At 34.7% G+C, this 15468-nt stretch overlaps 1 protein-coding gene and 1 long non-coding RNA gene across 2 annotated transcripts in view; one reads left to right on the top strand and one right to left on the bottom strand.

Annotated features, from left to right (window-relative positions):
* Nucleotides 1–1190, bottom strand: part of LOC144221063 (uncharacterized) — a 1988-nt gene extending 798 nt beyond the window's left edge. The window contains exons 1-2 of the long non-coding RNA XR_013331950.1: nucleotides 1041–1190; nucleotides 839–879 (exon numbers count right to left, since the gene is read on the bottom strand). This is a non-coding gene — a long non-coding RNA (uncharacterized LOC144221063). The remainder of the gene's footprint in view (nucleotides 1–838; nucleotides 880–1040) is intronic.
* IPO11 (importin 11) overlaps nucleotides 1–15468 on the top strand; it is a 193482-nt gene that overhangs the window by 45320 nt on the left and 132694 nt on the right. Inside the window, exons 6-9 of the mRNA XM_077751422.1 lie at nucleotides 6297–6429; nucleotides 9045–9103; nucleotides 13149–13197; nucleotides 14859–14929. Coding sequence (XP_077607548.1) covers nucleotides 6297–6429; nucleotides 9045–9103; nucleotides 13149–13197; nucleotides 14859–14929 — 312 coding nt within the window. The remainder of the gene's footprint in view (nucleotides 1–6296; nucleotides 6430–9044; nucleotides 9104–13148; nucleotides 13198–14858; nucleotides 14930–15468) is intronic.

Genomic DNA, 15468 nt, shown 5'->3' with positions numbered 1-15468 from the left:
GGTAATATTATATATTATTATCTTTAATAATGATATTAAAGAAAAAACAGATCACTACCAAAGTAACTACCTTTTTGTCATTAAGAGCATACAGGTGTTTTTAAAACTTCTTGTTATGAAATACTTAGAATATGCAGAAAGCATAAGAAAAATATAAATTGCCATATATCCATCATCGAGATTTAGCAGTTTACATTGTGCCATTTTTGTTTTAACACTTTTTACCTAAGGTATTTTAAAATGATTTAAAGATTTCATGATATTTTATTATTAAATATTCATCTGTAAGATAGATTTATTTTGTTTATAATCATTTAACCTTTACCAAAACTAAAAGTAAAAATAATGATTTAATACAATACTATGAGCATATTTTCTACATTGTTCTCATATATACTTTAACAAGTGGTTTGCTTGAGCCAGAAAAATGAATAATGTGGGTACATTTGGTCAAGTCTCTTAAGTGTCTTTTAATTTAAAATAATACTCATTTCCTTTTTTTTTTTTCTTTTTCATGCCACTCACTTGGTAAAAGATTTGATTCAAATGTCTTACAAGATGTTGTACATTCTGTATCTGTTGATTTTATGCCTTAGAGATAAGATCAAGGTTAAGCAGATTTTACAACTATTAGATTATGGGTAATAATTTTGCCCCACTATTCATGATTAATTACAAGATAAAACTAAAAGTTTTTCAGTGCTCATGTTTCTGAGGAGAAAATGGTGAGAACAGTGGTCCTGAGGCTAAAAAAAAAAATATTTTAAATGCTAAAAGAAATAAAATGTTCTGTAATGGTTCCCTTTTGAAATTCAAGGAATCAGGTCTTTGTACTTACCACTTAAAATCGCTTAGCAGCCAGTGGGTGGCACTGTTTCTCTGGTTTAGAAAAAGAAAACGCAAATATTAATGGTTTTTTTGTGAACCAGTACCTAAAATGTTTCATTAAATAGCTTGTTTTCATATCACCTTACTGAATTGTCTCCTGTCTGCCTCCATATTTTTGAGAAGAAAATGTAGAAGAAATATTTTTATTTTACCTGTTTCATTATTTTCCCTTTCCCCGCTGAGCCTTCAATGAGCATACATCATTTGGCGTCTTCTGGAGCAGGTAGAAGTTTGTGCTGGACTTGTGTATGTAGGACAGCTGTCAGTGTTCCTTCCCAAATTCCTTTGGTTTCTTCCTTCGTTATCTGTCTTTCTCCTTTTACTCTTGGGCTGAAAGGGTAGTGCCGTTGCTGCCTCTTCATTCCAGCCATTTCTGTTGTATAGACCTTTTGTTGTAGGCTAGTTAAAAAGGATTGTGAATAGAGCTTTGATAGATGCCTAATGCTCTTAACCAGCTGCTTACCACCAGACCTGGAACACGGGACAAAGGAGAATACCAATTAAAAAAATTTCCCCTATACTACTTGGCTCTTTCTTAATTTTTGCCTTAAATGCCGCTTGCCTTCATTCAGCAATACCTGCTCTGTGCCAAAGCTACTTAGGTGCTTTTCATATTTATGAGACTCATTAAAGTGGCACTTTGATACTATTTACTTTTCAGGGCTAGAAAGAAGGAAGAATTAATAAAGATCTAACGGTGCCCTTAATATCTATAAACTTCATGACATTATTTTTTTAAGAAATAGTGATGAAAATTTCAAACATTGCTGAAAGTTTCTTGAGGTAGAATGATAGAACATTTGACATTCTTGAGTTATGCAACTTTCTTACACGTGTTTGAGTGAAATTATAAAAGGAATTATAAAAGGAAAAGAGGACGATTTTATAGAACAACAGAATTTTTTTAGGATGACTTTGATACTACCATGATGAAATACTTCCTTTTGTTCACTTTTGTCACATTGAGGACCTTTGGTTCAGTATTCACAGTTGTTTTGTGGTATATTTTGGTTTTTTTGTATTGGGAGTGAGTGGGAAGGTTTTTATGTTTGGTATGTATACTATAATTTACATTGTGCATTTTAAGATGGTGGCATTCTGTAAAGGGATATTCTCCTGGTAATAGAAGCAGCACCAAAGACAGTGCTCAGAGCTTACATTTTTAATAGCTGTGTTCTAATGTCTCTTAATATCCATACATGCAGAATCAATATCATAAATCCTGTTCTCCACAAGTTATATAACAATTCAGTAATGGTAGAATTTTTTTTCATAACAAAAAGGAAAAATTCCCCAAGTTCACTGAGATCAATACTGCTCCTAATGTGGATACAATGAATTGTGTGAATCAGAATCTTACCTAAGATTCTTCTATAAATCTCACTCTCCTTTGTACACCACTCAACAGAACATGTACTTTTGTTCCATTATTTATATAGAATACCTATGCAAGACAGCTAATACAAATTGAACATTCTTCTGATAGAAGTATATAATTTTTATATACATATAAAATTTGGTGCAAGTCCCATTCATTAATCCTAAGAGTCATGGGGCCTTCTGTCTAATTCTCAGTGCTCTCTTCAAACGGTGCTTGCCAGACTCAATAAATACTAACAAACCATTTCTTAGTTCCTTAAAAATAAGATTAAGCTTGAGGAAAAAAGTTGACCAAGTGAAATCTGACACCAGCTCAAGAAAAAAACATATAACAAGAGGCACTTGCGTGGCTCAGTCAGTTAAGTGTCCAAGTCTTGATTTGGGCTCAAGTCATGATCTCACGGTTCATGAGATCACGTCCTGTATTTGGTTCCTTGATAACAGCAGGGAGCCTGCTTGGGATCCTCTCTCCCTTTCTGCCCCTTCTTGGCTTACTTGCATGCATTCTCTTTCTCTCTCTCTCAAAATAAATAAACATTAAATATATAGGGGATAACCTGTCATTCTAAATCACCAGCATATTTTGAAAATTGTAACCCTACTCAAGAGGTTCATTGCTTGGAGTGCATCAGATGCAACACAACCCAAGGAAGTGTTGAAATCAAGAATTTTGTATTACTTGTTAGAAGTAAGGAGACCGGGAGAGAGCTCTCAGAGAACTCTGTTCCTGTGGGGGCAGTGCAGGAAGCCTTTATTCAGTGATCAGGGGCAGGGGCAGGGAGCTCCCATAGGCACTTTGGTTCAACTCCACATGCCTAGCATGTCAACATGCTTGTTAGTGCATATATCCCATGTTCAAAAAATGGCAGAAAACTCTGCCCATAGGAGACCTTAGAATTATAATGAACTAAATGTAACTTCAAGACAACTCAGAGGGGCCTCTGTGCAGGTCCTCAGCTCTAACCCAACTCAAATTGACTCATATAAGGGGCTATCAGGGGAGATAATCACAGCAAGGAGCTCTCCAATGAAGCACCTACTTGGGAGTCTCCTTGGCTAGAACTGCTGGGTTGGCAAAACAAAACACCTTCCTTCCCTGCTTTTGTCCATTCCCCTCCTCCCTCCTGCTGATAGCTTTCAGCCCTCTTTGAGTAGCTTCCCCTTGCATCTTAGCTAACAAAAACATGTCAGATTTATTTTAAAGGTGTTTTACAAGAAAAATAGCTTCTAAAAAAGTGCCCTGGATTCTGAACATTTTTAATGAAATCTGTACGTAGAAGTGAATGTTAAACAATTAGTTTTAAAGAGGAGATGTGATGGAGCACCTAGGTGGCTCAGTCAGTTAAACGTCAGACTTCCGGCTTAGGTCATGATCTCAGTTTGTGAGTTCCAGCCTCACATCAGGCTCTGTGCTGACAGCTCAGAGCCTGGAGCCTGTTTCACATTCTGTGTCTCCCTTTCTCTCTCTCTGTCCCTCCCGTGCTTGTGCTCTGTCTCTCAAAAATGAATAAATGTTAAAAAAAAAAAAAAAAAAGATGTGAAGGAGAGCTGGAAAAATAATTTGTAAGTAAGAGGCTGGTTTAGAATGTAATAGTTTTCTTATTTGGAATTTGGGTATGGCACCCCTTAGATTTTATTTACTACAGAGTATAAAATGGGTCTAAAAATTATAAACAAGGCTATGGACTTCAGTTTACTTGATTAAAATACTTGCTACAGTAAGAAATTTACTTTAAAGGTTTACTTTCAGATCTTATGTGTAATTCCTGTCCTTTTTCTACCTCTAGATCTCTTGGTTTTCTTTCACTTTATTCTGACAGACAAATATTTTGATGATTTGTGTGTTTGGAAGAGTATATGATGCTCTAACTTAAAATTACACAGTGCATGTAATAAAAATTAAAAAGATGTATTTTCCAATTCTTAGACATGTATCTTAGGCTCATATTTTCAGAAAGGATTCAATTTCCTAAGAAAAATATTGAAGTTCATTATAGTTGTAAGTAAACCTTATAAATTTTTGACATTGGTTTTTCAGTTATATCCCTTTTGATTAGAGTATTTCTTTCTCTGTCATAGGAGTGTTTCATGGTATGTCAACTTTAGATCCTTAATTTTTTATGATACTGCTGCTTGTGCTGTAATACGGTGTTGAGATAATTATCACTGCTATATTTTAGCAGTCTTGAAATACTACAATTGAATATTTTTATTTTCTTCTCTGAAATATTCCATGTATGGTTGAGAATATGTTGAAGTTACTTAATAAGTAGTCATTGTACCTTTGTCAAGCATGTGCCCAAGACAAGAGTGGGCCAACTGCTACCCCTGACTGGTAAGTTGGTGAAGATAGGACCCCTTTTAGATTCATTCAGTTGGTTACCTATTTTGGGCAGAGAAAAGAAGTTAGCCATTGGTACCAACTCCCTCTGGTTTTTGTTGATACACACCAAAAAGAATGACCAAAGCAATATGGGTGAATGACTCAGATGCAGATTGTGGGATCCACTATTGCTAAGGAGCCAGTTCTAGAACATAACTAAATAGTTCGGTTTTCTGCAGCTCTTTTTGAGGGGAATGGGTCAGAAAACTTTACATCTTATCAGAACCTAGGAGATGAGGAGAAGCTGTTTTATGACAGCTTAAATGAGATGACAGGGAGGTCAGCAGGAAATTGTCTTGTAGCAGTTCCTTACAAGCCTTCCATTTCTTGTTTTTTCAGGAGGATTGTAATAGGTTGTGCTGATATTCCTCTTTGAGGTTCAAGCCTTTGTGTGGCCTTTGTAGGTACATGCAAAATCACCAGCGAGATTTGGCAAAGCTCTCTGCCTACACCTGTAAACACACACAGGTCATTAAAATGACTGAGTTAAGGGGTGCCTGGGTGGCTCAGTTGGTTAGGTGTCCAGCGCTCAATCAACTTAGGTAGTGATCCCAGGGTCTTGAATTGAGTCCTAGTTTGGGCTCTGCATTTAGTGTGGAGCTTGTTTGGGATTCTGTCTCTCCCCTCTTTCTGCCCCTCTCCTGCTTGTGTGCCTGCTCGCTCATGCACGCTTGCTCTCACTCAAAAAAAAAAAAAAAAAAATTCTCTATTAAAATAATAGAAATGGAATTTCCTTTTTTCATGGAAGTATTATTTTATTTGCAGGATTCCGACTGGTTTCTGATGCCCAATCTTATCATAAATCCAGTATTTAAAGGAAATGATAGACTTTTATCTGGATTAAGAAAAACTTTTTTAAGTATGCTAATGATAACTAGTCATATGTACTTCCATCTCATTTTTATTTAAAGTAAATGGCCATGTAGACTCAGCTGTATTGCTCTTAGACCTTCTGGAAGAAAAGTAATACAGGATACCATTAGAAAGGGTTCTGCCTCAACCTGGGAGGCAGAGGCCAGCTGCATCCCAGTGTGAAAGTCAGGTGTTTCAAATACCAGTACAAAATAGGAAAGCAGCATGGCAAGTGTTGTGGTTTGTATGTTCCTGGCTTTACATGCCCCCAAACCATATGGTAGAACTGGCAGAACAGAGAAACCTTTTGTATTTCTTAGTATATTGTTTCATCTGCCTTACTCGGTGACTGTTTGTCAGTGTTTAAAGTTTATATATTTATCTAATCTTGACACCCACTGCGGGGCTTGAACTCATGGCCCGAAGCTCAAGAGTTGCATCCTCTTCCATCTGAGCCAGCCAGGTGTCCCTGTCACTGTTGTAAAAACTGTGTGTTGCCACATGTTAGTGAAGAAAAATAGAAAATGTCAGACTGCAGTGCAGGCATTAGATTAATGTTTTGAGAAAAATGAGTCTTTTCGGTGAGTGTCTGTGTGTTCATACCGGCAGCCAGCAAATGGTCATTGCTACTGTATGTTTTGGCTTGAACAGTTTGAAATATGATAAACGACTTAACTGTTTCACATCTCATTGAAAATGTGTGTTCAGGGTTAAAACTGAAATGTATTACTAGATCTAATTGATTACTGAAATCAATGTTTTTTTGTGTGAATTTGTTGATATTTCTTTGCAGTTAGCTTCTGGAATTTATAATTTTGCCTGCTCTCTGTGGAATCACCATACAGACACATTCCTTCAACAAGTTTCTTCTGGGAATGAACCTGCAGTTCTGAGTTCATTAGAACGAACTTTGCTGTCATTGAAAGGTACTGTTAAATTTGATATGTTCATTTTGGAAATGACCTGTCTTAGAACAGTCACCAAATAGTTCCTCTGATGGGTTTTCTGCTCCCACTTGGACTGGGAGAATGAGGGGGTTAATCTCTCCTTCACAGACAAGGTGTTATTTGTGGTTGGTTTGTCTTTGTGAGAATAGCTTTTTCTCTAATTTGTAAACGTATGGGATAGTTTTATGTTATATTCATGTTACTGAAGTCTCATGGCTTTGAACACTTACCTTTCAAACACTTCTTTTTGTTTCTGCTTTACACTTGCTGGTTTTCAGCCCTGACCATTGTCATGTTAACATTAGTAAACTTCAGTCCTCAAGCCAGAGTTGAGTGCTGTGTCCCAGCTCTGTTTGCCCTGAGAACTCAGACTCTGTGTTTCTTGTTGGCCTACTTGGGTTTTTGAAGGGGCTTGATGTGTGCCATCTTAGCCTGTGTTATCCTGCGTTTTGCTTGTAGGTATTCCCATAGTGTATCATTTTACTGGACCTGAGCTATTTATCTTGATGAATGTACCTGAGATTCCTTACCTTTGTAAAACACTCTCTTTTGGCTCATTTTCTTTGTCTTCCAGTCTTTTTCCTTTTCTCTTGCATAGGCTCTTTTAATTTGCGTTTCTTAGTTTGATCTCAGGGAGTCTTTAGTTCTCTTACTCTGGCTCCTTTTGCATCCTTTTGCTTTACTTATAAGCATTTTATCATACTCCCCTTGGTTTCTTAGGATGCTGTTGTACACTCTTGGCACCACTCTCATCATCACATATGTTAACTAGACAGTGGATGTACAGACTTCACACTGTCAGCACATTCTGGTGAACCTTGTAGACAGAAGTGTGAAAGAGTTTAAGGGACTATTGACAAGTACAATTCATTGTACAGGCGGTTCGTTACACAAGTGAGTAGAGATGGTTTTGTCAGCATCCTTGGGAAAAAAATTAAAAGGATTTAGAAACATTTATCCAGAAAGAACTAGAGAAACTGGTGTAAGGTCATAAATACAAAACTTGTGTCAGTTTTGTGTTCTGTGATTAAGGAGTTTTCATGAGTGCTTTTGATTACGGTTTTCTTGCCTTAGTGATTTCAAAGTTAATTCCTGACAAAAGGGATGCAGCCTTACTCTTCATTACCCTGCTTTCAGCTTTTCATTACTCCCCTATGTCAGGATCTTCGATATACACCTTAGCATTTCTAAGATACCCTAACCTGGAAAAATCCCATAGCGTTTTCCTGTAAAATATTTATTCTGTCTAGCTGTAAATTTCTATGCCATGAGCAATACTTAAGACTACAGTTTTTGTTACATGTAATCTGAATTTATACCTGTGTGCATTTAGTGTCTTTTAGACATGCATATATTCATTATTTCATTCAATAAATAAATTTGGTGTTTGACACTAGGTCCAGACATAAAATGGTCATACAAATCCATGGAAAATCACACATGACAATGGTCTTATAATGTTATGATCACTGACAATGTGGTCAGAAAGGACTTCCTTGAGAAAGTGGCGTTTGAACCAGAATCATCCTAGAGTAAATAGAAGTTAACGAGGTGATGACGGGAGAAGAGAGGACCCTCTAGGGTGATGTGGACCAGGTTCTTTTGTGGGAACGAGTAAATCCAGAATGAGGGACTCATTTTGAATTCTGTTTTCTCCTTTATGATGACAACTTTCGAGTTATATATAATCGGAAGTGTGAAACTGATGATTTTATGGACAGTTGAATTCTAAAACCATTTTTGATATACTCCTTTTAGGCTTCACCTCACGAACACTGCTCTGATTTCTAAAGATAGCGGTGTCTGTAACGTTTTCAAATGAGGTGACTTTGAATTTTGTAGTCTCATACTGCCATCTTCTCTGTGTTACTGATTTGTGCTAAGTGTTTTACTATTGAATTCTTTAATAATCCTATGAAGTAGAACTTCCTAACCACAGTTGACAGACGAGGAATGTGAGATCTGGAAAACTTGTTCAAAAGAGTACAGTTGTAGACCTTGAAGCTAGCTGTTTAATCTAGATCTGACTTCTTTTTGTTTTTCCTGATTGTCTCCCTGTGTACACCAGTTACTCATAAAATGTAATGTTTATATTTGAGCACTATAGACTATTCCAGATTTAGAAATAGTTGAGTATTTTTATCCTTTTAAGGAGATTTGTATTTTCATTAACGTAGTCTAAAACTAACTGAAGGAATTTGGTCACTGACATAGTTTCAAGGTTATGAAATAGAGGTTCCTATCTCAGTTTCAACGTATGAGGGTTATTTCAGGTGGGAAATACTAAGAATTATAGAGTTAAATTAAATTTTGCAATATAGTTTTAGAAACATAAGTAGTTAAGATTTAAGTGAGAAGAACTCAGCTTTTGAGTTAAAAAAAAAAAAAAACTTGGCTGTCATCGCATCTTGCTACTTGGAAATAAACCAGTGACCAGGGACTACTTTTCTCTATCTGTTATATGAAAGGATTAAGTTAGATTAACCCCCAGTGTTGATGAGGCTTTGTGACTCTGACTCTTTATTATGATTATGATTTTAATAGGATAAAATATGAGAAAATTAGATGCAATAAAGCTCAATTTTACTTTTCAGTGCTGCGTAAATTAACTGTTAATGGATTTGTGGAACCTCATAAAAATATGGAAGTGATGGTAAGTGAAAGAAGTTACTGATTGGTTGTGGCTTTGGGAAAGTGCTTGTTATTTTCCTCAGTGTTTTTTTTTTTTTTAAATAGTTTGTTTATTTTTGAGACAGAGAGAGAGCATGAGTGGGGGAGGGGCAGAGAGCGAGGGAGACACAGCATCTGAAACAGGCTGTAGGCTCTGAGTTGCCAGCACAGAACCCGATGCAGGGCTCGAACCCATGAACCGCAGGATTAACCCATGAACCTGAGCTTAACTGACTAAGCCACCCAGGTGCCCCTTTCCTCCGTGTTTTAAGCTTATTTTTAGTTGGCATTCATTTATAAGTTTTTATTAAATGACCTTTTACCATTTCTTTATGTTATACTATACATTTTTTTACTTAAGGCCTTTTTTCAGTATATCAAAGCACCTCCTTTGTGAAGAGAAGGAAATAGCCTTAGGATAGTTCTCAAGAGCCTTGATGGTACATTGAGAGTGTTAATTTCAGTTTGAATTGAGGTTGAATGCTATTATCACATTTCTAGTTCCATTGTGGATAGTTATTTATATCCTTGATATTTCTCTGTCTTTTTTGTATATTTAAAGTGAATTTTTTTCTTCAGCCATAACTTCTATCTGTGCTCTTTGCAATCAACTGAAAAATATATCTAAGAAGGAAAAACTCTCTTGATAAGCCCAACGTTAGTGATTATATTCTTTGTTGGTATAGAGCATCATCCACTTTTTCTGTAAAAAAAATATATAGCTATATATGTTTTATTGGAAAACAAAATGATACTGTATTATATATTTACCCAGATCTATGTTAGTTTTCTCAGTAAAGTTCAAGTTTGCTAAAATTTTGCTTTCTGTGGCTTGCTTTTGGGGAACATGAAGTTTGAAAAAAGGACATTTAATTGGTCTTCGGGTCACCCCTACCCGATTTGACCAGACTTACTAGTTCATTTGTTTTACAGCTTTAGTATATTTTGTATATCAGTAAGATTTTGATTACATTAATGATTTTACTGTTAAAAGAATTTAAAAGCTGGTAATCTGCATCATTACAGCGTGCTGGCTATTTTGTTTTATAAAAGGGCTTATATGCTTATTATTTTTTAAATCATGAGATGAAATAAAAAATCATTTGAAAACTTGCTGTCAGAGATACTGGTAAAATTTGTAAGTATACTTTAAGTCTTTTAGATGTACTTTTCTTTCTTCCTCAATATTCTGTAAATGGGACACATGCTGTTTCTTCACTTGATTTTTCCTACACTTATGGTAGTTTTCTTATGTCAGTAATATTATATGTTATGTTTTTAGTGATTCTGTGGTAAATCCATATGTTTGCTGGATTTTTTAAAATCCAGTTTACTAATTTTTTAAAAATGATAACATTAATATAGGATGTCCTGTAATTTACTTGTCCACCTTATCCAGTTTTTAAGTGTTGGTAAATGATGCTAGAATGAACACTTGGATGGATATAGATATGTGTGTATATATATTTCATTCAGTATTCATCCCAGAGCTTGGAACAGCCTCTGCCAGCAGTAAATACTCAGTAATTATTTTTAAAATGAATGAATATATTATATAGTCAAAACAGGTTAGAAGGCTCAGTAATTACTTTTGTATGTAATATTATTATGAGTATCATAAAATTATGTTAACTAAAATATTGGTGATTTTGTCAGGGCTTTGCGTTGTTTTTTTGTTTTTTTTTGCTTTTTTAGTAAAAATGAATTGTTGATTTGAATCACATTCCTATAAATTGGAATAGTGATTTTCATTGGGAACTCAGTGTTTTGTGAGCCTTTGGCTTTCCCTTGAGAGTCTTTCTTCTGTCTGCTGAAATGATATGTCAACTTTTACCATTATAAATGCTCTATCGCAGGAGTTAAGGTATATTGACTAGTTGGAAACAAGATAGAATTTTTACAAGTTAAGGATGATTTTCAAATAACATAAAGATCTTAAAAATAACATGGAACTTAAAAGATGCTTTAGAAGCGCTGTATGATAGTGGTAAGATTTTGGTTTCTGGAGGCAGATAAATTTGGATTTGAATCTTGATTTGGCCTTTTCCTGGTAGCATGGCCTCCAGCTATTTGCTTATCTTCCCTGTTACTCAGTTTCTTTAATATGGAGATGAAATAATAGGACCTACTTTACTGAATGTTGTGAGGATTAATGTAAGTAATGATTTGTGTCACTAGTTCAGCTAATTAAAGTACTTTATATTAATGATTAACTTGAGTTCTTCTGTTATTATATGAACAGAATAAATCATGATCTATTAGTTTATTTATACTACAGATTAGTCAGCTGTTGATAATTTTGTAAATTCCTCGTTCTTTTGATCAGCTTATTAAAATTGATGGCTTTTACAACTTTGTTTTCTTCGGAGTACTCCTGTTGATAAACTAATTTTATTTAAAAGAAATAGAATAAAATTCTTCTTTGGTGTCATTACGTTAAGGGACCATTGGGCTACTTTATAAATTTAAAATGCATATGGAATCTCGATGATCTTATTCTTTGTATAATGAAACATTTTGCTCTTTCATCACCTTAGGAATTATTAATTTTTACTTATTATTTTTCAATTACTCTCAATTATGGTTAAAAAGATTGAAATAGTGTGAAAGTGGAAGAACGATGGAATTGGCCTGAGGATGAAGTGGTAGTGAAATTGTTACCATGTAGTTTTCTTAACTGTGTTGTGCATTGCATTACATCTTTCAAGAAGAAATAAAAGAAGACTGGAAGCACTGTCTGTTTATTCGACCTTCAGCTTTTGTGTAACACATTGAGAATTCAGAATTCTTTATTTTCTGCTCAAATGGCAGAGAAGAAGATTTGACAAGAAGAGTTTTCATAACTTTGACATGAATCAGAAGATGGATGCTCTCAGACAGAGAGCAGCATTCTAGATCCTAATGATAATGGTGAAATTCTCTAAGTGAAATCTGTTTCTGAGTCTTCAGATGATGACATCCTAGTTAAATGGTCTCAGACTCAAGAATGAATGAGTGAAGAGTATATCTGTAAGAAGAAACAGGAAATAACATTCTATTACAGTTAGTCATTTGTAATTAAGGCCTTTATCATGTGGTTATTTTGTGACAAAAAGCCTGACCATCCTGTTTGTTGAAAGATCATGTGACATCTTTTATGATGTTTATACACCAAAATCTATTGATCCAAAAAGTCTGAGATTTTTAAGTTTTTAAAAATTAAAAAAAAATTTATATTACTCATTTTTGAGAGACAGAGTGTGGATGGGGTGTGGGGGGCAGAGAGAGAGGGAGATGCAGAATCCAAAGCAGGCTCCAGGCTCTGAGCTGTCAGCACAGAGCCTGATGTGGGGCTTGAACCCATGAGACCTGAGATCATGACCTGAGCTGAGGTCGGACGCTTAACCAACCGAGCCACCTAGGTGCCTTTTAAAAATTTTAATGAAGTTGTTTTTCACTATCCCTTTATATCTGTCAACTTTTTATAACATTTCTTAAAATACCTATTAACAAGTAAGGGTTGTTTATATTTTTACCAGGTGACAAATGGTGATACTTCTCTTATATCTGAAAGCTAATTTATTTAATACTTGAGCTTAAGAGCTTCTCCTTTAAGTAATTGGTACCATTTATCCACATGCTGAGTATTTATTATTCCCAAATACTGTTCCTGGATTCTAGGGTAGAGCAATAAACACAGCCAAGTCCTGGCCCTCAGGGAGTGTACATTGTAGTGGGAGGAGGCAGATAATACATAAACATTATGTCGGGATTATATGAGCCATGAAGAAGGAAAAGCAGTAAGAATAGAGATTACTTAGTGAAATAAAATAGTAAATAATGTTTTATTGCACACTGATTTATGTAACTGAAATGAGACTTTAAGAGATGATATGTTTTCTTTGGAAGATTTGTTTATAGTAGTACAGTGTTTTTACTTTATATGATTGTAACTTACTAAAATGGTGTGATAAATTTTAATATTCTTGCAAAAAGTATAAGGAAGATGTTTACAACAATAAATTGAGACATTAAAAAATCTTTTCTAGGGTTTTTTACATGGAATATTTGACCGTCTGAAACAATTTCTGGAATGCAGTAAGTACTTCTTTGGTAGTAGATTTTACTTTTAGAATCTATTGATGAATAGCTTTTGCTCTGCCCTTGGAAATCTAGAGAGAGACTAAAATCTTGTATCTTGATGGTTAATTCTCTGAAGTTCAGTAGGGAGTTCATCTTTGTCTTCATATACCTACCTACCTTGTCCTGAGTATTGAAGAAACTTTTTAAAAAATCTGTTTTGTGTCCATTCTTTCGTAGATATTTTTACTGCTGTTGCTCTTTTCCATGTAAACATCTACAACAGTTGTATGTTTAACAAATACTCATTAAATATAGCTTCTATGACACAGGCTGTTTAGACTTTGTATGGATTCCTTTTTTTTTTTCTTCATGTTTAATTATTTTTGAGAAGGAGAGAGTGAGTGTGAGCTGGGAAAGGGCAGGGAGAGAGGGACAGAGGATCTGAAGTGGGCTCTGTGTTAACAGCAGTGAGTCCGAAGTGAGGCTTCAAGTCACAAACCGCTAGATCATGACCTGAGCTGAAGTCAGACGCACAACTGACTGAGCCACCCAGGCGCCTCAATTCTGTTTCTTTCAGTACATTTTACATATCTGTGTGATATAAATTACTACCTTAAATGGTACTTTAATTTTTTATAACTCTTGTTCATTTAATTTTCAATGGCTTCTCTTTAGGACCCTCTGGAATTCCCTACCTTATACTAGAGAATTTAACATTTATATTTGTGTTATATTATACTGTTGTCTTTTTGTTACTGTTTTCTCTTCCTTGTGGTTGTCAACACCTTTGTTGAGGATACACACATCTACAAACACAAACTACACACACACGTGTTTGCATGCCCACATACACATGTGTACCTTCTATGTATATGTATGTGTTTGGGGACTTCCTAGGCTGAGAAGGTATTTTAGTGTACTCACTTTTAGGGAGCTGTTGATTGTTTGATGTCAGTCATTTTCAGTGAAAGCATTATTGAGTCTCTTTCCAGGCACTGTTTTGCGTACTGTGCATGGGAAAATGATTAATAAGACAACTCACATAAAGTAGTTTATTTTAATAAAAATGGTCATTTTCTGTGGTTACTTTGTGGAGAAGCAGAGGGAAGAATAGTAGTCCTCCCAGGAGAGGAGAATGATGTAAATGATAAGATGAACGGGAAGAGTATGTTTAGAGAGCAGTTGGTGGGTTAGTGGATACTATTCTGAATGTACAAAATTAATTATGCTGGGGAAATTATCCAAAGAAAATGGTCAGAAGATGTAGGAAAAATTATGAGTCTGTTAATCTTTGAATACTTTGTTTTTACTTACTTAGCTTGAAGAAAATTTCAACTATAACTAATTTAAATTTTAAAAATATGATTGGATACCGTGGATAAAAAATGCTCCTCCCTTTTCCTTTAATATGGGCTTAGTTTGTATTTTAGGATTAATTTTGTGAGTATGGCACTAGGGATTACTGTGTGCATGAAAACTCTAAGTCTTGGTACTGATTTTTAAGAACTTTATGATTAATTTTTTGGATTTGGGAAAGCACAGTAAAGGATTTGTAATGCAAAATAGGTGAAAATATACCTGACAGTATTTTTGTACAAAGTTCTGTCATTGTTTTGATTATGAATTGATGGAGTATTCTAAACGTATACTAATAATTTGGATTGTATTTTTAACAGGTAGAAGTATAGGTACAGATAATGTATGTAGAGACAGACTGGAAAAGACCATCATTCTTTTTACTAAAGTGGTAAGTTTTCTTTTTACCTTAAGTATGTTTTCTTACATAAAATATACATACTCAGATTTAATAAGGAAAGTGATATAAGCGTGCAATCTCACTTTAGTGTAAAGTACCTTATTTTCTGACTACAGCAAAGGTAAAAAAAAAATGGTATCTTGAAATTATTTAGAATGAATGTAATAATTAAGTTTATATGCCATATCAGTATATGTCACTTTGATGTAAAAAGAAAGAGACAAACCTAATAAATATTAGGGAAGTTGAGTCTTCTGAAGCTTATTATTCTGAAGCCTATGGAATAAAAGCAGAGATAAAGAAGATAGCTAATCTGGCAGCATAATATCAAGAAGTTACTATATTCAGAATGACAGATTATCATGATTAATATCAAATACCTTTTGAATAGAATTATATGAGTACACTCTGCTAGGCAGTGTGTCTAAATTTCTGATAAAACTAAATTTTATAGAAAGTGATTTTTATGAAATTTTGGGCCAGGGATAGTTGGGAGAAGTATATATAGTTGAGTTATAGCAGTCAGGAAG

The sequence above is a fragment of the Crocuta crocuta genome, unplaced genomic scaffold (assembly GCF_008692635.1).
Source record: "Crocuta crocuta isolate KB4526 unplaced genomic scaffold, BGI_CrCroc_1.0 scaffold91, whole genome shotgun sequence".
In the NCBI taxonomy this organism is placed as follows: domain Eukaryota; kingdom Metazoa; phylum Chordata; class Mammalia; order Carnivora; family Hyaenidae; genus Crocuta; species Crocuta crocuta.
The sequence above is the reverse complement of the archived record's forward strand: the minus strand, read 5'-3'. Positions and strand labels throughout refer to the sequence as shown.